The sequence below is a fragment of the Gekko japonicus genome, unplaced genomic scaffold, assembly GCF_001447785.1.
Source record: "Gekko japonicus isolate JY-2015 unplaced genomic scaffold, Gekko_japonicus_V1.1 scaffold159, whole genome shotgun sequence".
NCBI lineage: Eukaryota > Metazoa > Chordata > Lepidosauria > Squamata > Gekkonidae > Gekko > Gekko japonicus.
The window spans coordinates 263,810-290,733 of NW_015169177.1; the positions used below are offsets into that span (position 1 = coordinate 263,810).

General features: G+C 44.7%; 1 protein-coding gene across 1 annotated transcript in view; it reads left to right on the top strand.

The window, feature by feature from the left end:
* Nucleotides 1-26,924, top strand: part of ASZ1 (ankyrin repeat, SAM and basic leucine zipper domain containing 1) — a 70,375-nt gene that overhangs the window by 15,610 nt on the left and 27,841 nt on the right. The window contains exons 5-6 of the mRNA XM_015416011.1: nt 23,783-23,894; nt 25,721-25,855. Of these exons, the coding sequence (XP_015271497.1) occupies nt 23,783-23,894; nt 25,721-25,855 (247 nt within the window). The remainder of the gene's footprint in view (nt 1-23,782; nt 23,895-25,720; nt 25,856-26,924) is intronic.

The window sequence follows — 26,924 nt, forward strand, 5'->3', positions numbered from 1 at the left end:
ACTAAATGAATAAGGCAGAACTGTAGGAGTAAGCACAGACTATGAACCAACAGGACATAAATCAACAGGGGTTACACACAATACTCTCTCTACCTCTGGAGGTTGTGGGCTCACCTGTACTTCAGCCTCTCTCTTTTGCCCAAGAGAGCAGGGAAACTTCCATTCATTCCCCAGTCCAGCTGACTGTGGAGTGGCTGAATTTCTGCTGCCTCCCGGGGACAAAGACTGCCTTGGGACAGTCCTTTTTTCCCCGCACTTTTTGGCCTTGGGGCAGCTGGGAACTGTAGGCTAGCAGATGAGGAAGCCCCATTCAACCCAGTGAATAATACCCCTGCAGGCCCCTCTCTGGAACTACAGCTCAATTAAATCTTATGGGGGAACATTTTAAGCAAAGAACAGCAGCCATCTTACAAACAAAGGTAATTGCCATTTCGTAACACCTACCAACAACCACTGAGGGAACAGTTAGTCCCACACAGGGAAACTGTCTTCGTCAAGAGAGAAAGCCGTTTGCCAGTAATTCTGACAGGACACAGTGGCTGAAGGGGGAGTGGGTGGAGAAGAGGAACAGACCCAGCCCCCGGCCAATGGCATGTGAGTACTCTTGAATGGCAGCTGACGGGCCAATGGCTGAGGGAGAGCATGGAATGTTGCCACCCTAAAACAGGATTATATATAAGGAGAGCTTGATTGGTGGTGGCAAGTGTCTTCTAGTTGCAGCCAGTTTATGGTGACCCTGTAGGTTTTTCAAGCCAAGATGCAAACAGAAGTGGTTTGCCATTGCCTGCCTCTGCATAGCAACCCTGGACTCCCTTGGTGATCTCCCATACAACTACTAACCAGGGCCAATCCTGCTTAGCTTCCAAGATCTGATGAGCCATCCAGGTCCGCGGTATATTGATTACTGTGTAATGTAAAAAAACCTTCTGTTGAGACTACATTTTTTGGGAAGGGTTGTTTTAAATTTAGGGTGATCTGCTTTTATATATAACTCTCTGATTAGGGAGTTGTCTTACATACAGGGTTATCTTCCTTTTGAGTAAATACAGTATGTTATATATATAGGGTCAAAATTGGGTTGTGCAGAACATCACATGCAAACTGGATGTACTAGTTTTCCAAAGTAATTTGTTGTATTAAATTGCTTTAATGTCATGTTGGCTCTGTTTCTGTATTGTAAACAAATCTTGTAAAGATGGTAATTATCTTATCTACAAGACCTGAAAAAAGAGATAGTACTGGAAGACAGGGCCCCTAGGTCAGATGTCCTCTGCTCTTCCCCAGCAGCTAATTGAGTGCCAAGTATGAATAGCACTATTCTTAATGATGCAACTGGATTAAAGGTGAAAGGACATTCAGTTGTTGATCTGAATGGATGCAAAAGGGAAGCCCAAAGCTGTTTGATGCACATAATAGGAACATGAGAACTATGAATCAAGGTAAACTGAAAATCGTTAAACAAAAAATGGAACATTCAAATACTGCAATCCTGGGAGTGAGTGACCGATACAGAAAAATGGTATTATTCTGATACTGATGTGAGATTGAGCACTGAAGAACTATACAGAGGAGCTGAAAGGATGGAAGATTCCTTTCCAAGAAGAATCTTTTGAAGAATAACCTGCAATTATAGAAAGTTAAGTGAAAACTGCACTGTGAGCAGTTGGGAGAAACAAGTCCCCAGGAGTATATGGGATATCAATAGAGCTATTTCAACCCACAGAAATAGGTCCATCAAAATCAAACCAAAAATATGCTAACAAATATGGAAAACAAAACAATAGCCCACAAACTGGAAATGCTGAATCTACATTCCAGTTCCAGAGAAAGGAGATGTCAAAGACTGTGGCAAGTGTTGGATCATCACATTAATGTCTTACATGGGTAAAGTGATGCTCAAAATCTTAAAAAAGGACTGTTACTGTATATGGAACAAGAAATGCCAAATGTTCAAGCTGAATTCAGAAAATGAAGATTCAGTAGAGATCATATTGCAGATTTACATTAGTTACTGAAGCAATTACAGGATTTTAGAGAAAATCAGCTTTTGCTGCATATATTACAGCTAAGCTTTTGACTGTGTGAATATCAAAAGCTGTGTTTGGTTTTAAAAGAAATGGGTGTTCCACAACATTTGATTGTTTTGATATACACCTGTACTTTGGACAAGAGACTACTATTAGGATAAAATATAGAAAAATAGAATGGTTTCTGGTTGGCAAAGGTGTAAAGACAAGGATGTATTTGCTGCCCCATCTCTTCACTCTGTATGCAGAACATACTGTAAGGAAAGCTGGAATAGGTTTTGATGAAGGTGGAGTGAAAATTGGCAGAAGAAAGAAGGAACACTTGAAGTGACTCCTGATGAAGATTAAAGCAGAAAGTGCCAAAGCCAGGATTACAGTTGAACATCAAGAAGACAAAAAGTAATGACTACTGGGGAATTACACAACTTTAAGGTTGACAATGAACAAATGGAATTTGTTAAAGATTTTATATTCCTTGAGACTGGGAAGGTCAGCCATGAAGGAGCTAGAAAAGATTCTTAAGTGTAAGGATATGTCACTGGTGACCAAGATAATTCATACCATTGTGTTCTCCATTACTATGTATGGGTTGGAAAGCTGGACAATGAAGAAAGCTGACAGGAAGAAAGTGTTTGAGGAGAGTTTTACTGATACCATTGAGTGCCAAAAAGACAAATAAGTGGGTTCTAGATCAAGCCTAAACTGTCCCTCGAAGCCAAACTGACTGAACGGCGTTTATTGTACTTTGGTCACATTATGAGAAGGCAGGAGTCATTGGGAAAACCGATAATGTTAGAAAAAGTTAAAGGCAGCAGAAAAAGAGGAAGATCCACCATGAGATGGATTGACTCTATAAAGGAAGTCACAGCCCTTGGTTTGCAAAACCTGAGCAAGGCTGTTAATGATAGGAGGTCGCCATAAGTTGGAAACAACTTGACAGCTCTTAAAATGCACACACAGTCTGACGCTTGAAAATAAGTTTGTGTTGTTAGTTGATTAAGAAATCACTATCTACATGAGAGAGGTTAGTGCATACATTGAAAAATGCAGATTCTCTCAATTTAATTATTGTATTTAAATGGAAAGTGATGAAATTTTAGTGGTATACTGTTCTTGAAGTTTTAAAGGCTTTTTACTAAGTTTTTTTTTTTTTTTTAATTATGCTTGGTCCTCAGTTGTGTGAAAACTAGTTAGTTGTAGTGCAAATTCCAGAACAATTTGTAAGAAGTGGTTGCAGATAGCTTAATGTTAAAGAGCTGGAAGCCTTGTTTTGTGTGAGAGTAAAAACAATGAACAACATTCGAAGTGTAAGGTTTTATGAATCACTATCAATGACTTAGTTAATCTTTTTAAACTAATTTCTTAACACTTAATTTTAACAGAAATATTTATTGCTGTTTTTAAGATAGCACCATGCCAACACTACTGTGTAACTTCACTGGCCTTGACTTTCATCATTGAATGATTGTTGGCAGTGTCAAATGACATCTCAATAAAGGTAAAAAGCCTGGGAAAAGTGTTGGCATGTATACTTTAGATGATAAACTCTGCTATAAATGGGATCAAAACAGAGATTAGAACAGTTAACATAGGACTTAATATTTTACTACAGTATAGACCTTTGATCTCTTTCCTTGTAAGAAATATCAGCTGTCAGTCTGAAGGATTTTTCTTTTTTACTATCTATATTTAATCATGATTACTTAACCTCAAGGGTCTGATGTTGTGCATCAGATACATTTTCATTGTGTGTAGATGTCATATGTTATAGTCTCTACAGTCTCTACATTAATGGCACTGTCCTAAGCATGTGTACTCTGAAGTAAGACCCTTTTAGGTCAGTGCCTTACTCTCTAATAAGGATGCTTAGTATTGCTGTCCAAGTATGTGTAATGAGCTCAGCTGATCCCATTGGATCTTATGGTTCCTTCTGTTACACAAACACACACTCTTCTCCTTCCTTCAGTCCCTGACTCAGTAGATCTTGAGTCCCTCAGAAGACAGTATTAAAGAACTGATAAGAAGCTTCCCAGAAGAGGGACAGTGCTCACCTCGATGTAAGTGCAGTCCTCTGATTAATGTAATACTCTTAGAATAGATTCCTAGAGCTTTAACCTTCTAGTGAAGTCTCACTATGTGTCTGAGTTGTAATGCTATAAAAACTGTCACTATCAAGGAAACACTCGTTGATAAATATTATTGCCATAGCTCTCCTAATATTAATCTTTGGAGTCTCCCATTTTTTATATTTGGGGGTGGGTTTCACTGCTTTTTTGTCTTACCTCCACTGGTGCTGAATCCCTTTCTGCTGGATGCTATCTCTGAGCCAGCCACAGTCTGCTGACTGACCCTTGGACTTCTGTAGACAGTTCAGCAGAGCCAGGATAGTGTCTTAATGGGTTTGAAGTGGAGGACAAAGTATTGAAGTGGAGGACAAAGTAATTGTGTTTCACTCAGTAGTAGGCTGCAGTGGTAAAATCTGGGGTTTTTTCGTGTGCGTTACAGAACTATTTCTGTAGCATCTTGATTTCTTTAAAAAGTGTAAACTACAGGGAATTTATAGTGACTGTGGAATTACTCAGTCAATTGAGTATTGAGGTTGTAGACTGCTCACTGTCTGTAATTCATTGTCTTCTCCGCACAGCTGCAGTTAAAATGTTAAAAGCATAAAATACAGGCAAAAGTAGATGTTATGATGGCAGCCATATTTTAAATAACTTTTTAATTGCATTTTATCACCTACATCCTAAAGTGAAGGGAGCGGGGTAAACACTATATCTAAAACAAAATATAAGACAATTTATCAAAATTCAGGTAACACTAGCTTAATCTTAATACTAGTCTCTGGTGTTTTATAATCACTTATATCTGTTGAAATATCTGTTTATCTTATACGTTTCTTCTTCTTGTACTTCAGATTCATTTTAGGTATTTTAGGTGCAGCTGCCCCCTTCTCCGAGTCTGAGGTTTCCGGGGTACTGCTAGAGCTACTCGAGGTGTCTTCTGTTCCTCCATCACTGGTTCCCTCTTCTTCAATATTGTCCACAGATTTTTTGTCATCTTTACTCGGGCTATTTTGTTGTTTCAAAAAAAAATTGGCTTTTTGGACAGAGTCAATTTTATTCTTCTTATCTTTATAGTTGAATACAAGTCCCTCTGGAAGAATCCATCTATAAGCGATTGAGTTGTTGTGGAGGAAGAAGGTTAAATCCTTGTGTTGCCACCTTCGCTTCCACATCTCGAATGGAATGTCCTTTAAAATTTTAACTTCTTTGTCTTTAACCAGAACTTTTCCAGATGTGGCTTTCAAAATATTGTCTCTGGTAGATCTCTTAGAGAATTTCACGTATATATCTCCAGGCAGTTTATTTTTCTTTATAAAATCTGGATAGGTTTGGTAAGCCAAATCCATATCACCTTGCAGTGCATCTTGCTTAAGATCTGTCATTGGTGCTAACACTTCACTTAAAATTACTTTAAAATTTTCTCCTTTTTGCTCAGGAACACCTTGAAAGTGTAAGACATACATTGATCTTTCCATTTGGAGTTGCAGCAATTGGCCTTTATCTGAGACTCTCTCTTTTTCCACTTCCCCCCATTTTTTTTCAATATCTTTGGTCTTTGTTTCAACTCTCTTGATGACTCTGTCTGTTTTGTCTGCTCTTTTATCCATCTGTGTTAGTTGCTTTTGGACACCATCCAGCTTGCTGTTGATATTAGTCATCTACTCCAGCAGGGGGCGCAATAGCGTAGCCAGCATATTGGGAAAGTCAGCAGCTGCTTCCTGTGTCTGGGTGGGAGTTGTTGGTATGGTATTTCCTGTGAGAGGTTTCTTTTCCGGCTCCATTCTTCTCCCTCTTCAAGACATTGTTTATACAAGAAGAAAGGTTTTGGATTTAAAGTTAAAGTTCTCCAATTTAAATACGCTTTGGATTATTTTGCATCTTTCAGTCTCAGTTACAGTCTCATATGGTTAGTTTCACTTATTTCCTTTTCTTTGTCATTCAGGGACCGTTGAGTTTTGGTGTGTGTGTGATTCCCCACCTCTTCCCCCCCCCGCCACTTGTTTCTCAAGTTAAATTCAGTGGACTTAAAAACTTGGCCGCTTACATGGGGATCACTTAACTCACTGTTTTTTCGCGTTTAAATCATTGTAGGAGGGAAATCGCGCTAGATCTCCACTCGTCTGGCAGCCAGCTCTTATCGCCATAATCCCTGATGGAGGCCGTAGCAGGATTGTCTTGGGTGATTTCAATGTCCATACTGATGACACGACCTCTACTCAGGTAGTGGATATGGTGTCGTCCATGGAGGCGCTGGGACTCTCCCAATATGTAATGACCCCCCACTCACCAGGCTGGGCACATGCTCGATTTAATCTTCGTGGCGGGGGTAACAGTGGACCGAATCACTGCTTCGGCAGTTCCATGGTCGGACCACCATGCCCTGGGGGCCCGCCTGAATGTACCACCCCCGACCCTGTGTAGGTGGTGAGCGTATTTTGGCTCGCCCGCGGAGCCAGATGGACCCGCTGTGGTTCCAGATGGCTCTGCGGGATCCGATGCCCCCTGGCAGCTCATTAGATGAGCTTGTGGAGGACTGGAATAGTTGGCTCTCCGCAGCCATCGATGAGATCGCTCCATGGCTCCCTCTACGCCCCCGCACTAAGCTGGCTCCTTGGTATACCCAGGAGCTACAGGTGATGAAGCGGGAGCTCAGACGGCTAGAGAGATGGTGGCGTCGAACTTGTGACGAAGCAACAAGAGGACGTTTATGAAAGCCTATGATATGGCAGTCAAAGCTGCAAAGAAGGATTTCTATGCGGCAGCCCAATTATTTAGGACGATTTGGTCGATAACAGCTGTGCCACAGGGCAGACCAAATGCTAGGGAATTGGACATTGGCTGCGAGACATTTGCGAGCTATTTTGCGGATAAAGTCTTGGCACTCTGCTGCGACCTCGCGGCCACACTTGAAACAGTGAGTGAGCTTGAGGCCCATTGCACGTCTTCGGTTTCGAGCCTGGATCGCTTCAGCCCTCTCAGCCTTGAGGAAGTTGACCGTCTACTCGCAGCTGTGTGCCCAACCTCTTGCAGTCTTGATCCGTGCCCCTCCTGGCTTATTAAATCTGGCCATGAGGGGTTTTGAGGTACCCTAAGGGAGATTATCAACAAGTCCCTCTTAGAGGAGCAGTTCCCTGGGGGACGCAAGGAAGCGATAGTCCGCCCTCTCTTGAAAAAAAACCATCTTTAGACCCGGCCGAATTGGCCAACTATCGGCTGGGCTCCAATCTGCCCTATTTGGGCAAATTGATTGAGAGGGCGGTAGCGATACAGCTGCAGGGTTTTCTGGATGACGCTTCCATGTTATATCCCTTCCAGTCTGGCTTCCGTCTGGGTTATGGGACGGAGACGGTGCTGGTCGCTCTGACTGACGACCTCCAGAGACATTTGGATCGAGGCGGAACGGCAATACTGTTGCTGTTAGATCTGTTGGCTGCGTTTGACATGGTCGACCACCAGTTACTAGTCCACCACCTCGCCGATGTGGGGATTAGGGGGCTCGCCTTGCAGTGGCTTACTTCCTTTCTCCAGGGTCGGGAACAAAGGGTGGTGCTAGGGGAACAGTGGTCCAGGAGGCACCCACTTGAGTGCGGTATGTCTCGGGGCTGTGCTGTCCCCGATGTTATTCAATATCTATATGCGCCCCCTTGCCCAGATTGCCCAGAGGTATGGGCTGGGATGTCATCAATATGCTGATGACATCCAGCTCTATCTGATGTTAGGCGGCCAGTCCGACTCCAGACCAGAAGACCTGGATCGTAATTTGCAGGCTGTGGCTGGGTGGCTCAGACTGAGTCGGCTGAAACTGAATCCAGTGAAGACGGAGGTCCTGTGCCTAGGTCGGGGCGACTCAGGGGCAGGGGTCCCACTCCCAACCTTTGGGGGAGCTTTATTGGTCCCAGCACCAGAGGTTCGGAGTTTGGGAGTACTTTTGAATCTCTCCCTTACCATGGAGGCCCAGGTAGCAGCCATTGCCAAGTTGGCCTTTTATCATCTTAGGCTGATTAGGCAGTTGATTCCCTTCCTCGACTGCGCTGACCTGGCTACAGTGATCCATGCGATGGTCATCTCGAGTCTAGACTACTGTAACACTCTCTACATGGGGCTGCCTTTGTTGCAGATCCGGAAGCTACAGCTAGTGCAGAATGCCGCAGCCAGGCTGTTGATGGGTCTCCCTAGATGGGAGCATATCCATCCTGTGCTGAGGATACTGCACTGGCTGCCAATAGCATACTGAGTCCGCTTCAAGGTGCTGGTTCTTACCTTTAAAGCCCTGTATGACCAGGGTCCAACATACCTACGGAACTGCCTTTCCCCATATATACCCCAGAGAGCTCTATGGTCTGTGTCTCATAATCGGTTGACCCTCCCTAGCCCGAGGGAGGTCAGGCTAGCTGCTACTAGGGCCAGGGCCTTTTCGGTGGCGGCCCCTACCTGGTGGAATGAGCTCCCAGAGGAGATCAGGCCCCTGTGGGACCTTTTGCAGTTCCGCAGGGCCTGCAAAATGGAGCTCTTCCACCAGGCATATAATTAGGGGCAGCTGCCACAGTGCACGGCCAGCAATGTCATAATTGAGCAGCTGCCTTAAGAGTGACGAGCAGAATAACATCTAAGCACTTTTATGCTGGAAGCTGGAAATCCACCTGAAAGCATTCCTTCTGATTGAATTAACTGCTGCCAGACCTCTGCAGTGGTCCCATCTGCCATATCAGAGGGAGGTCGCCAGAAGCAGAAACAGGCAGATAGCGATATCAGACAACATGAAAAAGGAATTGGAGTGGTGGACAGTAGAAAAGAATTTAGACAAGGAGATCACCTTTATGTACTACCCCCAAGTCATCATCAGGATGAACACAAGAAAGGGGTTGGGTATCGCACTGCAGGCACCTGGTGGCACAAGGTCAGTGGTTCCCTCAGGAGGTACTTCACAGTATCAACTGGCTAGAACTTTGGGCAGTGAGGTTGGCATTAATGGCCTTTCAGCAGAGTCTGCAGGACCAGCATGTCCTAATACGCACCGACAACATTACAACCAAGGCACACGTGAACTGACAAGGAGGCACCAGGTCAAAATCACTGTACCTGGAGGCAAGTCTTCTACTAAGATGTGCAGAGAGACATCTAGCTAGTCTATGGGTGGAGCATCTCAGGGGCCAGGCCAATCAGCAGGCAGACTAGTTAAGCAGGGAAGACCTGGACCCAGGGGAATGAACAAGGGAGTATTCACCCAGATCACCAAACAATTTGGTATGCCGTTGATGGACTTAATGGCAAACACGAACAATCGGCAGCTGGACAGATACCTAGCACAAGGGACAGAAGGGATGGATGCCTTGACTCATCCATGGCCAACAGGTCTCCTGTATGCCTTTCCACCAACACCACTGATCAGCAGGGTACTCAACAGGATCAGGAGATAGGGGGCAGAGGTCATTGAGGTGGCCCCCTACTGGTCAAAGATATCTTGGTTCTCTGATATGGTGCAGATGGCAGTCGGGAAGCCATGGACACTCCCAGACAGAGTTGACCTTCTATATCAGGACCCAGTATACCACCCAGAGGCATCATGGCTGCATCTGACAGTCTGGAAAATGAACGGTGGGTCTAGTGGCAAAAGGACTCTCCAGAGAAATAATGGAAGTCATGCTCCAATCAAGAAGACCAGCAATACGACAGATATATAATCACAACTGGCAGACTTTTAGGAAGTGGACTGTAGACGGGGGTCTGGATCCACTTTGTGCAATAGACAAGGACGTGCTGGACTTCTTGTTTGACGGTTGGAAAAGAGGTTTGAAACCCAATACTCTTAAACGACAGGTGGTAGCCCTGAATTCCTGCCTAAGAGCAGGGAGCTACAGAGGGCTCACAGCTAACAAGCACATCAAGAAGTTCCTCAAGGGAGCCAACCACCTGATGCCACCGGTCAGACATAGGCTCCCTACATGGAGCCTACCAAAGGTTCGGAGAGTGCTGATAAAGTCACCTTTTGAACCATTACATTCCACGGAGCTTAGGTTCCTGTTCTGGAAGGTCACCTTCCTGGTGGCAGTGACATCAGTGAGGAGAGTGTCGGAATTGGCAGCACTCTCAGCGAGGAAAGAGCTTTGCATCTTTCAAAAGGATTCCATATCCCTATGGACAAACCCATCATAATAATCTAGCTCGGCCTTCTTCCAGCCTTCTTCCAGCCTATGTCACATCCCAAAGGTAGTCAGCAGTAGGGCTAGGATGGTTGACCCCTCACCGACATTGGCATTGTGTAACGCCAGGTCTATAAATAATAAGACCACAGTCCTTTGAGACTTTCTGTTGGAACAGAATGTAGACTTGGCGTGCATGACCCAGACTTGGGTGAGAGAGGGAGAGCCCCACCTGGATTCTCGGTCCTCCACCAATTGTGGACTAAGGGACGGGGGGGGGAGTCTGATTTCATCTGGGAGTCTGTATTTGTGTATTTCTAATAAAACTAAAATTATTCTTTAAAAAAAATCTGGGAGGCTTACTCCAGGGCGCTCCCACCTACAGGGATCAAGGGCACCGTGTCGGCCTGGTGTGGGAAGCCGAGGAGAGTGTGGCGATTTGGCTGGTGTACCGACCGCCCAACGCACTGGCCATTAGTCTGCTGTCCCTGCTAGAGGCCATATCAGGCTGCGCCTTGGAACACTCTAGGCTGTTAGTCCTCTGTGATTTCAGTGTCCATGCTGATGATGTGACCTCTACACAGGCAGTGGATCTAGTGTCGTCTATGGCGGCCCTGGGATTCTCCCAACTGCTAATGGCCCCCACTCACCGGGCTGGGCACACACTCGATTTGTTCTTCGCAGCAGGAGTTACAGTGGACTGGATCACTGCTTCGACAGTGCCATGGTTGGACCACTTTGCCTTGAAGGCCCGGCTAAATATTCCACTTTGACCCTGTTTGGGTAGTGTGCTAATTTGGGCTTGCCTGCGGAGCCAGATGGACCCTGTGCAGCTTCAGGCGGCTCTCTCGGATCCTAAGCCCACTGGCATCTTGTTAGGTGAGCTTGTAGAGGGCTGGCATTGCTGGCTCTTGACAGCCATCAACGAGATTGCTCCCCAGCGCCCTCTGTGCCCCTGGACGAGGCCCGCTCCATGGTTTACCCAGGAGCTGCAGCTGATGAAATGGGCTGAGACAACTAGAGAGACTGACCCTCCCGAGTATCAAGGAAACCAGGTTGGCAACAACCAGGGCTAGGGTCTTTTTGATGGCGGCTCCACTCTGGTGGAATGAGCTTCCAGAGAAGACCAGGGCCCTGCGGGTCCTTTTATAGTTCCACAGGGCCTGGAAAACGGAGCTCTTCTGCCAGGCCTTTGGAGCCGCCACCACTACCATTACCACCACCACTACCATTACCACCACCACTACCCTCACAACTATTGGTGTCATTATCAGTAACAACTAACAACCATGGTGGAAGCCCAGAGCCTCTGGTCCCTGTGACTACTGCCTGTCCCTGCCCCCCCTAACTGAAGCAGACCAATAGAACTAAAGTAGCACTGAACTGGAATTGCTAGCACTAATACTATGTTTGATTTTAACACTGTTTTAATATTATTGTATTATTATTTATCAGGAATTGTATTAATGTAACGAATCATGTTTTATGTATTATGAGAACTTTTATTCTGTTGTAAGCTGCTGTGAGCCAGCCTAGGCCGGAAGGGCAGGATAAAAATCAAATAAATAAATAAATAAATGCCTTCCATCTGAACCAGCCAGTCACCTTACCGTCATTCTGCCCAAACCCTCAGCATCCAAAGGAAAAGGCGTGGCATACGTTGGACGTGCGCAGGGCATTGCACATTTACTTGAACAGAATGTCAACTTTCAGACAGTAAAATGCTCTATTTGTCTCCCACAGCCCACAGAATCAGGGCAGAAGGGTGTCTAAGTCCACCGTCACCTTTTGGGTTAAGCAATGCATCATAATCGCATACAAGATCCAGGGTCTGACAGCACTGAAAGGAATAACTGTGCATTCCACCAGAGCAGCAGCAACCATGGCAGCTTTTTCCATCAGAGCATTGGTGAAAGAAATATGCAGAGCGGTGACCTGGATGTCGTTCTCCACATTTGTCTGGCATTATAGATCAGATACAGTCAGCAGAGGCAGCCTTTGGTAAATAAAAATAAAGAAGAAAGAAAGAAAGAGCAGTCAGACAGTGGGAAACATCAGGGCTTGGATAAAACTGGAGGGATCAGCCTAGGATCTCTCCAATAGGAGCCAGACACACAAAAGAATTTGCATAGCCCTATCAGAGCAAGCAGAGGCGTAACCTGACCAGTTCTGGATGACTTTGTCCCCACTGAAGAGAAGGAAGCTTCAGGTAGGTCCAGTGTTTCAATTTGGTTCAGAGAAGGAAAGGAGACATAGTCATACTTCCTCTGTCGTGAAGAGGTGTCTGCAGATGAAAACCAACTTCTGTGTTAGTGGTAGAAGAAGGTATGAGAAGCAAAACTAACTCAGAGTGGCTTGGCCACTGAAGCCTCTTTCATTCCTTTCCCCCTGGGTCCAAGTGATTGTGAGGTGTCAGACTCTTCATGAGGCAGGCTGGATTACAGGTGTCATTGGTCACAGTTCTTCATGGGGTGGTTGTAATGACTAATGTTGTACCAGCAAGAAGACGAATGGGCTGGAAGATTAGGTTTCTGAGTAAGTGCATTACCAAGAGATATTTTTTTGGTGGCATGGAAAGCCAAGTTATTGTCCTGCAAGCATTGGTCATTCATCAGGGCTCGGGTATGAAAGGGTCTTGAAGAGTCACAGAAGGGAGTCTTGAAATATGAGACCTTTCCCCGTTTCCTCTTTCAATTGTGTTATATTGGACATAGCCTAATTACAATTCTCTAGATCGATATAAAACATGGAGTCCCCCTGCACTTCTGACTGCACATGGCTCTGTGTTCTTGGGGAGCTCTAAAGTATGATTCCTTGGGGTAATACATAAGGATGTCCTGGACTGCCATTTCTGCCAGTATGGTTCACATAGGCTGTGGTCTGCAATTAAGGGACATTTGGTTGTTGTCCTTTGACTCATGCCAAGGCCTCTCAGAGCTCTAGGTTACTTGAGAAAAGGGACCTGCTTAGACCAGGTCTCGTGCAGCTGACTCAAATGTTCCCAGTTTCTTCTCTTTATCTTTTTGAGAACAGCAACTTCAAACACCATCAGGAGGCAACAACATGGCTGCAGCTACTTATAATGGATCAAATGAGCCAAGTTTGTGCAGCGTGAAGAAAAATTGTTCTCCATGTCTGTTTTCATGCTGTTAAGAATTCCGCTGTTTCCAATTGTCTCCTGTCATGTTAATAAGCAAATTCAGCAGCATGACTGACTATCCTGCGCTATTACTAAAAAGGAAGGGCTTTTGGTGGGGTGTAGGAAGCTGCATAAAGAAGGGAAAGATGGAGAGTGAAAAGTACTGGGTTCGCAGCATGGAGGACTCGGACGACAACATGTGTTTGCACACGTTTATTGTACTTTACATTGAACTGCAAAATGGCCCCGGAAGGCCAACTATATACACACCCACCCAGCACACCCACAGTCCCATGGGGGGGGGGTGTTGAATTTCCCACCATAGTTCCTATTGTTCCATGCTGGGGGAACTAGGATCCTAAGTTCCTATTGTCCCGAGGAGCTAAGCTCCTGCCTGTAGCCGCGGACCCCTGCTGGCGGTCCGCGTACATAACAGCCTTCCCCCATAGTTCTGACCCAACATGTGTAATATAGTCCCTTAAATAAGTGGGTGGTCGGCACTCTCTGAGGGAATGCTGCGGGGCTGGGACCGAGTCACTAACTCCAAGTTCTGGTTGCCTATCTGTGACCTGGGGCTGGGGCGTTTGTGGTGGCGGTTGAAGGGTCTCAGGTTCCATAGTCTCTGGGGTTGGCTCCTTAGAATAGGCCTCCTTGGTGCTCGGGGTTTCGGGCTGACTACTAGGCTCGGGTATGTATACGCCGGTTCCTGCTGCCAACTGTGTTGGTTCACCTGCCTCTGGGAGCTGTCGCCGCTTCAGTTTGTCCACGTGCTTCTTTAAGAGCCTGCCATCGTCTGTTGATACTTCATAAGACACCGGGCCCATGACTTTGATCACTCGTCCAGCCACCCAGGGGTTTCCCGTCCCGTAGTTCCAGATGAACACTGGGTCTCCGGGGAAGAACCCTCTCGGAGCATCTCGCTGTTCCACCATCCTCTTGGAGTCCGGTGCCCGGTCCGGGTGTAGCCAATCCAACAGGGTTGCGGGTCTTTGGCCCATCAATAATTCTGCAGGACTGAAACTGGTGACGGGATTAGGAGTCGTCCTCTGGGTCAGGAAGAAACAGGCTAGCCGGAACTCCCAGTCACCGTCTGTTATCCTGCTGAGGGCTTCTTTCACGGTCCTTACTATCCTCTCAGCCTGGCCGTTGCTTGCGGGATGGAAGGGCGCAGATCGGACATGCCGAACCAAGTTCCTCTGGAGGAATTCCTGGAACTCCGCTGACGTGAAGGCCGCCCATTGTCGGAGACTATTGTGTCCAGCACGCCGTGTGTGGCAAAGATCCGGCGGAGGGACCTGATCATGGCCTTTGTAGAAGTTGTGGGCACGGGACCGATCTCCAGCCATTTCGAGTAGGAGTCAACCATTACCAAGAACAACGGTCCCTGGAATGGTCCGGTGAAATCAATGTGAAGCCGGGAACATGGTTTACGGGTTGACTCCCACGGCTGTGGGGGTGCGCTTGGCGGGTTTGGTCACACTTGCAGGCAGGTTTGGCACCTTCGGACCCAGGACTCTATCTCAGCATCGATACCCGGCCACCACACATAGCTCCAGGCTAGTGCCTTCATTCTTACGATGCTGGGATGCGCCTCATGGAGTGCCGTGAGTACCCGCTGTCGCAGGCTGCTGGGGACCACGACTCGGTCTCCCCACAGGAGACACCCCTTAAGGGTTGAGATTTCATCCTTTCTGGTAGTGAAAGCTGCAAATTCAGGGCTTGGGGGCGACGTAGGCCAACCCCATACCACCCAGCCCAAGACCCGGGAGAGGAGGGGGTCGTGGGCTGACTTGGCAGTGATGTTGGCAGCTTGCAGAGGAGGCTCCGGAAGACTTTAGACGAGCAGGACCCTGGCGCAGGAGCAGGATTGGCGTCTGTCAATGGCAGCGGTAGCTGGCTCAGTGCATCAGCATGGCCCATCGCCTTGCCCAGGCGGTGTTCCAGGTGGTACTGGTAGCCAGCCAGAAAAAGGACCGCCTGAGGACCCGGGGTGACATGACTTGGGGCGTTTGCTTGTCGGCAGCTAAGAGGCTAAGAGGGGCTTGTGGTCCGTAGCAGTTGTGAAAGGGTGCCCGTAAATGAAGTTGTGAAACTTCTTGACCCCAGCAACAATCGCCAACCCCTCCCTGTTGATTTGCGCATAGTTGCACTCCGCAGCCATTAAGGTTCTGGAGCAATAGGCCATGGGAACCTCGCGGCCGTCAGGGAGGACATGGCCCAGCACTGCGCCAACGCCATAGGGAGAGGCGTCACACGCAAGGACAACCGGTAGGGATTCATCAAAGTGGGCCAGCACATCATTTGAAATTAAAAGCGCTTTCACCCCCCTGAACGCCGCCGCTTCCCTCGGGCCCCAGGACCACGGAGCCGACTTACCCAGGAGCCAGTGTAGGGGCTCTGCTACAGCAGCCTTGTGTGGCAGAAAGGTGTGATAAAAGTTTATGAGTCCCAAGAACACCTGTAGTTCTGCTTTACATGTGGGTGCGGGAGCCTCCACGATGGCCTTCACTTTGTCTTTAGCTGGATGAAGGCCGGTAGCGTCTACCCTGAACCCCAGGAAGTCCACTTCAGAAACCCCGAGGAGGCATTTCTCCCGTTTCACCTTGAGGCCAGCCGAGTTAAAATGTTGCAGGACGGCGTGGAGGTGGGAGGTGAAGTCGTCTGGGGACGCCACGGCACTCAAGACGTCATCAAAGAATGGCGTCACTGCAGGAATCCCTTTTAACAATGAATCCATTAATTGTTGGAAAATCCCTGGGGCTATGCTCATGCCGAATTGTAACCTCTTTACCTTAAAGGCCCCCTGTGGGTGACTATCGTTTGTGCCGTTGCCGTGGCCTCATTTACTGGCAACTGTCGATAGGCTTGCACCAGATCTAGTTTCCTGAAAATCTTAGCTCCCGCCAGAGAGGCCAGAATATGACTGACGACCGGGACCGGATAGGAGTGGTCGTAAAAGGCCTTATTAATTTTGCATTTATAGTCCGCACAGATGCGGACTTCGCCGTTGGGCTTAAGGGGGGTTACGATAGGCGTTTCCCATATGGCATGTGAAACGAGCTCCAAGACCCCTTGTGCTACCGAGCGGTCCAGCTCTGCATCAATTTTTGGTTGTATGGAAATTGGAGCTGTGCGGAAACGCATGCGGATAGGAGCCACCAGGGGTCTAACTGCACGGAAACCGGGGGGGGGGCTTGTAACACCCTAAAGCCCCATCGAAAGCGACGAGGAACTCCCCGCAAACTTCTGCAAAATCCCTAGTACCACATTTATTCACTCCCCCGACCGTGATGCCCAGTGGTGCAAACCAGGTCCTGCCCAGCAGACTGACCAGATGCCCCTCCACCACAATCAAGTCCAACAGTCTTTCGAAACCCTGGTACTGTACCCGGAAATTCCCCACTCCCCTGATAGGAACTGGGTTCCTTTGGAAGTCTGTGAATTTGTCTGATAGATAATCATCACATTATAGGGCAGTGAATCACATAAATGAGCTATGCATGTTTTTGAGTGCACTCCCTTCAAGTTCAAATATGAGGGGGAAAAGAAGAATATATATCCCTTTTACCCACATTGCATTGTTTTCTGCATCATGTCACCCCTTATTGATCTTTTTTTTTGTAAACTAAATGTCATTTCTAGTTAAGATGTTCCTAAATGTTGGTTGCTCATTATTGCCTTTTTGCTGTGTATTTTAAGCACTTTGATCTCTTTTAAGCAATGGGACACTGGAACTGTACATCGTATTCCAAGTGTGGATTTATCATAAGTGCCTATAAAGACATTAAGCTATTGACAATAATTAGTGATGTTCTCAATAATCCCTAGAATGGGATCTGCTTTTGTTTTAAGCCACGCGACCACAACACAGCAATCTCTTTCCTGGCTAACATCCATACAGACGTAATCAGAATATATGTGATTTTTTTTTTTTTTTTTTTTTGTTTCTGTGTTTCACTTTGTATTGGAATTTCACTTACCATTTTGTTGCTCATTTGCCCAATTTGGATATATATCAGAAGCATGATCAGGAAAAAAGTGGTGTCATCTGCAAGCCTGGCAACTTTAGTGCTTACTTGATTACCCATCATTTATGAATACGCTAAATAGCAATGATGTGTTAAATAGCATCAACCCAATATAAATCATTAGAGTACCTCTCTGCTTGCTGACCCTCCATTGTGAGAAAAATCCATTTGTGCCTACTCTCTGTTATTTATTCATTTAGGACACGTATAACCCAGTTTTCTCTGTTAAACACACAGACAACAAACTAGTTTAATAAATATTATGTGTTGTCAACAAACTAATTCACAAGGCAGAGCTGGTGGCAACAGATCTGCCCTAGACAAACTGGTCTCTTTCATAGCAGTCAAGCACTGTCATCCTTCCCTCGTCCTATTTATATACATTATTTATAGTCCCCCTTTCTCACTTGGAGTCAAGGTGGATTACACATACTGAGTCAATACATTTGATGGATGGATCATGGGACATAAAATAAACAATGCAATAGGATTAGGGTTGTAGAACCAGCCAGAATTCTGAAAGTAGCTGAAGCAAAGCCTGATACATTAAATGATGCAAAATTCCATAGCAGGATCCTAGTTTCAGCAAACTATTTGCAGTAGTATAGACCACAGTCCCTAATAATTTTTCAAGTAAATTTGTGAATCATTTAGTACAGTGCAACTATGTTGCCTGCGTAGAGAAAACCCTCTTGAGTAATCAATTTTTGCATAGTTTTCAGAAAGCCAAGAGAGTGGGAGCCTTCCTGACTTCTTCAGGCAGCCTGTTCCACAAGGTGGGGTCACGATTGATTTTGCCTATTTGTAGTTTGGCACCCGCAGAAGACCCTGCCCCAATGAGCGAAGCTGGTGTGGCAGAGCATAGGGGGAGAGGCTCTTGTAGATATGAGGGTCCAAGGCCATGAAGGGCTTGATACGTGATAGTTAACACCTTAAATTGAGCTGGTAACTGATGGTCAGCCAGTGAAGTGCCGACAGGATGAGAGTAATATGTATGCTCCATCTAGCTGCTGATAATAGCCAAGCCATGGCATCTTGCACCAGCTGGAGTTTCCAAATTGATTTTGAGGGACACCAGTGTACAGTGTATCGCAGTAGTCTAGTCTTGATGTTACTATGGTGTGGATCCAGGTGGCCAAATCAGCTATATCAAGGTAAGGGGTCATCTTTTGGGCTAGGCTGTGCATCTCCCATGTAGACTCATTTGAAACATTGTGCAAAAATATATTTGAAACTTGAAAAATTCCAAATTCTTGGAATAACTCGGAAATTGTTTTAATTCCTAAACCTGGTAAAGGTCTGACTAATATAACATCGTATAGACCTATAGCATTACTAAATACAGAGAGTAAAATTTTCACAAAAATCATTGCTAGTAGATTAAAATCAGTGCTCCCAAATTATATAAATATAGATCAAACTGGTTTTTTACCCAAGCGTAATATAATAGAAAATATTGGGAGAACTCTAAATTTGGTCTCACACTGTGAGAGTAAAAAAAATAGAACTAAAACCACTGATCCCACTTACTTTATATGAAATGATGTGGAACCAAAAGATTCTGAAATCTTGTGCACAACAAAGTAATCCTTTTTTATATAATTCATTATAGATATGGTATAAATGGAAACCAAAATTGGCACCAGGAATTTCTGGGCAGTCTGCGTATATAAGACAAGAGTGGTTTATTCCAAGACAAAACTGGAAGGAATATATTACATGGCAGAAAGCAGGAATTGCTAAAATTGCTCAAGTTTTTAAACAATCAAGAAATAATAAAATCACAATTAGAACAAAAATAAAACATCCAATACATTGGTATAAATATTTACAACTAAAACATTTGCTGGTATCTCCTTTGCTGAGACAGACTAGATGTAGACCAATGACTCCTTTGGAACAAATACTAGATCAAATGACAAAACAAAAAGAAAGTATTATTTACTATCTTATATAGACAAATAGGAACATGGAAGAACCTGAAACATTATATCAAAAACAATGGAAAGCAGAGCTAGGTGTTTCATTAACAGAAGAAGATTGGACACAAATTTGGGAAGCAGAAAGTAGAAAATCTAAGATATTTTCCATAAAAACCCAAGCAGGGAAACTTCTAACCAGATGGTATATACCTCCAACAACTATGCATCACATTCATAAATCTTTCAATCCTCTCTGCAAAAAACAATGTGGAAATATAGCTGACTTTATTCACGGTTGGTGGTTCTGCCCATTAATTAAATTTTTTTGGCAAAACATTATCAAACAAATTAAAGGAGATTACAACTGTAAATTTACCTGTTGCTCCAGAGCTGTTTCTTTTGGACAAACGGCTGCAAACCTTGACTAGAAATAAAAATAGAGAATTAATAAAAAGCTTAATTGCACTAGCACATTTGTTAATAGCTTCCAGATGGATAGACACAAAACCTCCTACAATTGTTCAATGGTATAATTGTATATGGGAACATTTTATACTGCAAAAATTGTTATTTAATTTATCAAATTCATCACCAGAAAACTATAACCAAAAAATTGTTGCTGTTTGATACCGTTATCAGTTTTTTGTTAGAAAAAGAAATTATCCCAAGTAATCTGCATTACCAAAACTTGATCTATTTTTGAAATTTTTGTTCAGTTTATATTACTGTTGTAAAAGTGTTTGTTACTGATTGCATTATTATATATTTCATATTATATGTTGTAAAAATAAAAATTGTTAATGGGAAAAAAACTTGCCTCTCCCATGATAACGTTTGGTCCGTTATAATCCCAAGGCTTTTAACTGAGCCAGCTGAACGCCATCAAAATTAGGAAACACAGTATCCTTCGAGATTTCCACCTTCCCAGCCAGCATTACCTCTGTTTTTCCAGGGTATAGTCTTAGTTTGTTCACTCTTATTTACCACAGTAGCCAGGCAGTTATTCAGGACCCCTTCTGCATCATCAGGGGATTTAGATAAGGATATATAGAGCTGGTTATCACCTACATATTGATGACATCCAATCTCCAAGCTGTGAATGATTTGTCCTTTGGGCTTTATATAGAGATTGAAATACATGGGGCATAGGATTGCAACCTGTGGAACTCCACAGGATAGGTCCCACATTGATGACAGTTGGGTCTCCCACAGCAGCCATTTGAGTCTGATCTGTGAGGAATGATTTGAACCAGTTCAGCACGTATCCCCTGATGCCTACTTTTACCTCCAAGCCCCTCCAACAAGATGGTATGATCTACTGTAGCAAAGGCTGCAGATAAGTCCAACAAGAGTATGGCGATCTTGCCAGCCTTCCCTGCCTCACATGCAGGATTTTCCTTCCGTTTTTTCTTCTTTCCCTTTTTGACTGAGCACCCCTTTATCTATTTTCTTCTTATTTGAGGGTTTATGCCTGTCCCACCTATCCCACCTATCATGTTACTCTGTTTTGATGCTGGCTCCACCCAGGGACTTGAGGGAAGAGACAAGATCACCTCCTTAACTTGTACTTCTGAAAACAAGAGACTTTTGAAAGTTTAAAAAGAAACAAAATATTTTATGCAGTGTTGAGAGGAAAAGGTCAGGTGGAGTCAGGGATAAAATATCTGAGTTCAATCAAGAATAACTGTGAGGTAACTTAGTAGTTTCACAAACTTCAGTTAATATGTTTCCAGCAAGTAAGAGTTTTAAGTCTTAGTGAAAAGTACGTAAACAGAGAGTGATTTCAGCAAAGCGTACTTTATTCTATCCGGAACAAGACAACTTTGGCTGGCTCGCAGGCCGGCTTATATCCCCCGAGAAACCGCCACCCAAAACACACCCCTATTTCCCTATAGGTTATTTACAGTGGCCAAGAGTCCCATAGGCTCTCGGCCGGGAACCGAGCCCCCTGATTGGAGCGGGCTAGGATCCGCATAGTCCATTGTCTCTTGGAGCAAAGCTCGATGTTTGTCTCTGGACTTGTCTGGACTTGTCTGGACTGGATACATTACACTTAGAATCTTTGAGATGAGAGGCTTTGGTTTCAGTGCCTGCTAGACACTCCAGTATAAGTTCTTGAGTTTAACTGACTTTTCAGGTTTTAGAAGGCAGGGATATGCTACCAAGTACCCATGTTCCTTCTCTAAACAAATCAGGGATCACGTCACCCTTTAGAGCTATCTCCCCTTTCAACTGGGCAGGGAATTACTTCTCTAAACTAGAAGCTCTGTCTCTTTTTCTGGCCCAAATGGGGGTCTTCAGCAACCTTCCCAGTCAATGCTAAACTGAGTTCTCTTTCACAGTCAGTTCCCAACTATCCAATGAAATCCATTTGAGCAGCCTGTCACTCAAAGGCAGTAACCCTTCACAGTCTTTCACATGGTTATACAGCACTTGAGCTTTTAAAGCACAGTCTGTCACAAGTAGGCATGGCCAGTTTGGTGTAGTGGTTAAGTGCGCAGACTCTAAATCTGGGAGAACTGGGTTCGATTCCCCACTCCACTTGCAGCTGCTGGATGACCTTGGGCAAGCCATTGTTCTGTCAGAGCTGTTCTTGTAAGAGCAGCTCTCTCAGAGCTCTCTCAGCCCCACCTGGGTTGGTCTGCTACTGCACTCTCAATCACTTTGCTAAGAAAGGGCATGTTAGGGACATGGTGATAATTGGCCACATCATTCTTGAAGGCAGCTTCTTTCATAATTCCAGGAGGTGGATGGGAAGGGGCAGAGCAGGTGGGAACAGCTCTGTCTTTGATGGAAACAGTACCTGGACAGTCAGGCACTCTCTTCCTTCAATGTGTAGTGGGAAAGCTCATCTCTTAACCCATTATTACAAGTTTACTCAACAGTCTTTGTTGCAGTACTTTGCTTTGTGGATGTCCAATTATATAATATTCAGCATCTCACTCTTATGCACATGCTTGTCAGCAACAGTGTTCCCTCTAAGCTGAGTTAGTGTGAGCTAGCTTACAGTTTTTTTAGCCTCTGGCTCACACATTTTTGTCTTAGCTCAGGAGGGATGGTTCCAGAGCAAACTAATTTATGCAGTAGCCAAATTGCTCACTCACAACTTTAATGCCAGTAGCTCACAAAGTAGAATTTTTGCTCACAAGACTCCACAGGTTAGAGGGAGCATTGGTCAGCACTCAAGGAACTCGTAATGGCTGGTGAGGCAGGACTGCCCCATTGTCCCTGATTATTTGAAAAGCTGATCTGCAATTCATTTAAAATAAAAGTCTTCTTATTATGTGTTTAGGGGTCCCTCTAGCGGTATGTAGTGTGATTTAACACATGGATATATTCTGCTTTTGTTTATCTTGAACCAGGACTGGTTTGCCAACTAGCACACAAAGGATCTAGAACAGTTGCGTTCATTCTACGGCTCACAGAGAGCCACTGAAAGTGCTCTCCACCTCTCCACACAGAATATATTAATATTAAATCCATAACTTATAGCCTTTTTAATTACCAGAGTACCTCTGAAGATGCAGAGTGATCTCTCCCTCCCATAGTTAAATCTTAGCCAGCCCTCGTGTATCTGAAGTGAGGGAAGAGCTTTCAAGTCAGACTTGTGAAACAAAACAGTTTGCAAGCTTTTATGTTCTCCATAACTAGTTATGAGGCTGGATGTTAAAGTATAAATGCTTCATTATTTTAAAAACATCTTTCCAGTTGAAATCCAGTGTTTCAAGAAATTGGGTGGTTAGAACCAGCCAGCTGTAACCCCCTATGAGGCAATAGCCTTACCCACTTTCCAAAAGCGTGAACTAGGTGCTCAGAAGAATCACCTTTGGCTCCAGAACCACTGATCCAGAAGGTTGTGTTTTTTTAAAATACTCAAAACATTTACCAAGTATCTACTGTAGAAGACAGTAAAGTGTTTTGTTGCAGACACTTCTTTTTTGCAGCAGAGTTCTCAGTTGTATTGTTCAGCGGTTCTTTATCATTATTTCGACAGTAAGATTTATTGATCACACAAGCAAAAGGGTACATTTTACTTGGTTAAAAAAACAACCTGGAAGCAATGTTATATCATGGAAACATTGAAATATATAATCTGACAATATATAGTCTTGGTCATGTTCTCTTGTGTGTGACAGTAGTAGTGCTTTCTATCCTAAGAAAAGTTACACCCTTCTAAGTCCATCGAAGTTTTAAAGGGTTGCACTGTTAAGACTGCAGTCCTGAGAATGCTTTCCTGGGAGTACACCCCATGGAATAAAACAGGAAACTTTGTTGCTCCCACTCAATGTAATACTGTGCATAGTTATTCTGGTCTAAACCAATTTATTTCATTGGGTTTAGGCTGGAATAGCTGTGCTATAAGTTGAGCTCTTTACAGATAAGAATTAATCAGTTATAGACTAAATTTATGGATTGGTATGCCATTGCTGCTTTAACAGGTATTATGTATCCTTCCTTAGAAAGAAAATTACTCCATTAATGTATGCTGCCCGTGAAGGCCACTGTCAAGTTGTTGCTCTTCTTGCTGCTCATGGATCACAAGTAAATGCTCAGGATGAAAATGGTTACACTGTAAGACAGCTTTTTATATGTAATGACTTGAGGTTTCACTTGTTTTCAGAATTTTTCTGAAATGTGTCTGGCACCACTGTATACAGAAAGGAGATCCCTAGGTTTAAAGAAAAATCTAAAAATGTAAAAAGGGAAGGAGACTTTTAAAAAGTGTCTAAGCCTAAACTTATTTGGGAAAAAGCTAAGGTTTTGCGATACTACATCATGAGGTCAAAGCAGACGTTTTGAGAAGGGAGGAGTCAGGGCACTGGATGAGTGAGTGGGGGGGCAAGAAGGCAGAAAGAATAGTGGTAGGTAGGGAGGAAATGGGCAGGCAGAGTGGTGGGACTGGCAGTTGGACAGGCAGGTAGAGGGGTGGGGAATAGGGTTGCCAGGTCTCCTCATTGTGCCGGCAGGGGGATTTGGGAGGGGGTGTTCTGGGATGTCCCTGGCGCAATGACATCACCTGGAAGTGATCTCATCCACATCAGAGATGTCACACAACAATGATACATAAGAATACAAGAGAAGCCAATGTTAGATCAGGCCAGTGGTCCACCCAGTCCAACACTCTGTCACACATTGACCAAAAATACCAGGTGCCATCAGGAGGTCCACCAGTGGGGCCAGTTGCTCTGGTTTTGGGGTAAAACTGGCTTCAAATCATAGAGTTTTGCCCTCAAACCAACGTGTCGCCGTGCAATATCCCTGACATGATGGCATCACTTCTGGGTGATGTTGTGTTGGGGATGCACAGCGTGACGTTGTGTTGGGGTTGCACAGCAATGTAGCTGTTTGGGGGCAGGGTTTTCCCCAGCTGACTGGTGGTGGGCAGAAGCCCCGAAAACCAGGGGAACACCCTCCTCAGGGACCTGGAGACTGGCAACCCTAGGTGGGGAGGAGGCAAGCAACCAAGTGATTCCCCTCCCTATGAGTTTTTTCTTTGTTTATTTTATACATTTATTAATCGTCTTTGCACTTTACGGAACTTAACACAACTTTACAATATAAATAGAATAAAAATAATAAAAACCACAATTTAAGACTGCCCCCAAATCAATCAAACCGAATCCTGTATACTACTCAAACAGTTCCCCTCTTTCCTTTATCTTTTTCTTGGTTGAACAGCCTCTTTTCTTTCTTTCTCTGGTCCCACCCAGTTGTTTGAATGTATATATGGATATATGCTGACCCAGCCTAGGGAACTGAGGGACCGACTAAAATCCTTCTTTTGTCTTCGTCTGGTGATGGCGCATGAGAGGCTGATGGTAATTCAAAGCTAACAAACTGCTTCATGTCACTTTTGAGGGGAAATGATCAGATAGGTATCAGTTTTGGACTTAGAATGTGAACAGGCACAGGAATGAGATAACTTCGTATAAATTAACAGTAGATAGTTTGTCACGATCAAGTAGTTGTTTTGTTATATAGACAGGCCTTTAAAACTGTCCAGAGAGATCTTTTGGCAGTCTCTTCTTAAATAAACACGCATAAGCTTTCTCTCAAAAATATTTTGTGACGGCAGGAACATTCACACAAGTTCCAGTTTTTCTTCTTAATCATTTGATAGGGATCACCTTCCTTTACTAGGAGCTATTTCCCCCAGGGAATGGCTACTTGTCCCACTTCCCTCATTTAGGGTCCTCCTTGATCTTCTCACTCTGCTTAACTCTCCTTCACTGTTCTCACTCCATTCTCAAACTGTCATTCTTAATTGCCACTCTTAACTGAGACTGAACTGTAGAATTCCATCTGAATACCCTGTCACTCAAAGTTGTGAGACCAGGTTAAAGCATTAACCATTTACTGTCCGTTACAACTACTAAAAGACTAATCATTTGTTATAGGCACTAACATGGGCAGCACGCCAGGGACACAAAAATGTAGTCTTCAGACTGCTTGAACTTGGAGCTGATAAATCCATACAGACAAAAGATGGACAGACGCCGGGGGAGGTGGCAAAGAACAACAGGCATCCAGAGGTATTGTTCTGTGGGGATTGGCTTTAATTGCTTCTTTTTTCATAAATCTGTTAGGGTCAAAATACATTACACATTATATTAATTGAGTCATGGGTGCCCAACCTCTCGGTCACATATTTGTGCTGGGACTGAATTTTAGAAATCTCTCCATTGCTCTGCATGGCTCCAAACACTGAGAGGGGGAAAGAGAGTCTCTAGGCTTCCCTCCCATGCTGCTTTTGTCATCAGAAATGGCCGGGGAGGCTCTTTGCCCCTGCCCCAGGGTACTCATGGCCTGATGGACACATAGACCATATCATGACCCCAGCGGGTTGCCACCTTCTGCTGCCACCACCCTGGACTTAGGTCCCTTGAGAAGGCCCAGGGTACCTTCCCAAGCCCCTTCAAATTGCCCCTTTGTAGCTGAGAAACTTAAGCGTGATGACCAGGCAGAGAAACGATTTTTTTAAAAAGGGTTTATTATTACAGTACTGGTCAGGGGAAAAACAAGACAAGACAAGAAGCTTTAAAATACATAACAGTGTTGAAAAGCCAAAAGAAACACAAAGCTAACACAGCTACCTATTACTCCTTAACTGTTACTACTCAAGCCCTACAGCTCTCTTATGCCAGACTTCTACCTGTACTCACTGTCCCAGTGAGGGATCTTTCTCCCAGACTAGTCTCCTCAGCTTAGCTTTGTGAGAGGCAAAGACCGCAGAGAGGAAAAGAACACAGTTTAACCGACCACCAAGTATATAAACAATCTCCTCAGAGAATTCCTGGACCCCCCTTGGTTACAGCTGGCGCAAAGCCTTGTGGGGATTGTAGGCTGTCTGCTTCCCACTCCCAGGCAGGTCTCTTCGGCCTCACTAGGCCCAGTCCTGCACAGATCTCCAGAGGCCTACACAGATCATGACAGACCATGAGGCAGGTTATCACTGGTGCAAACTAGGAGGGAAGCCTGAAGTCCCTCCTTCTCCCTTCTTGGTGTTTAGAGCCATGTGGAGCAATTGAGGGTTTTTTATTGTTGGTTGAAGGTGTTTTATAGCTGGTTGAAGCAGAGCTGCCTGAAATTAAATCCATTGAA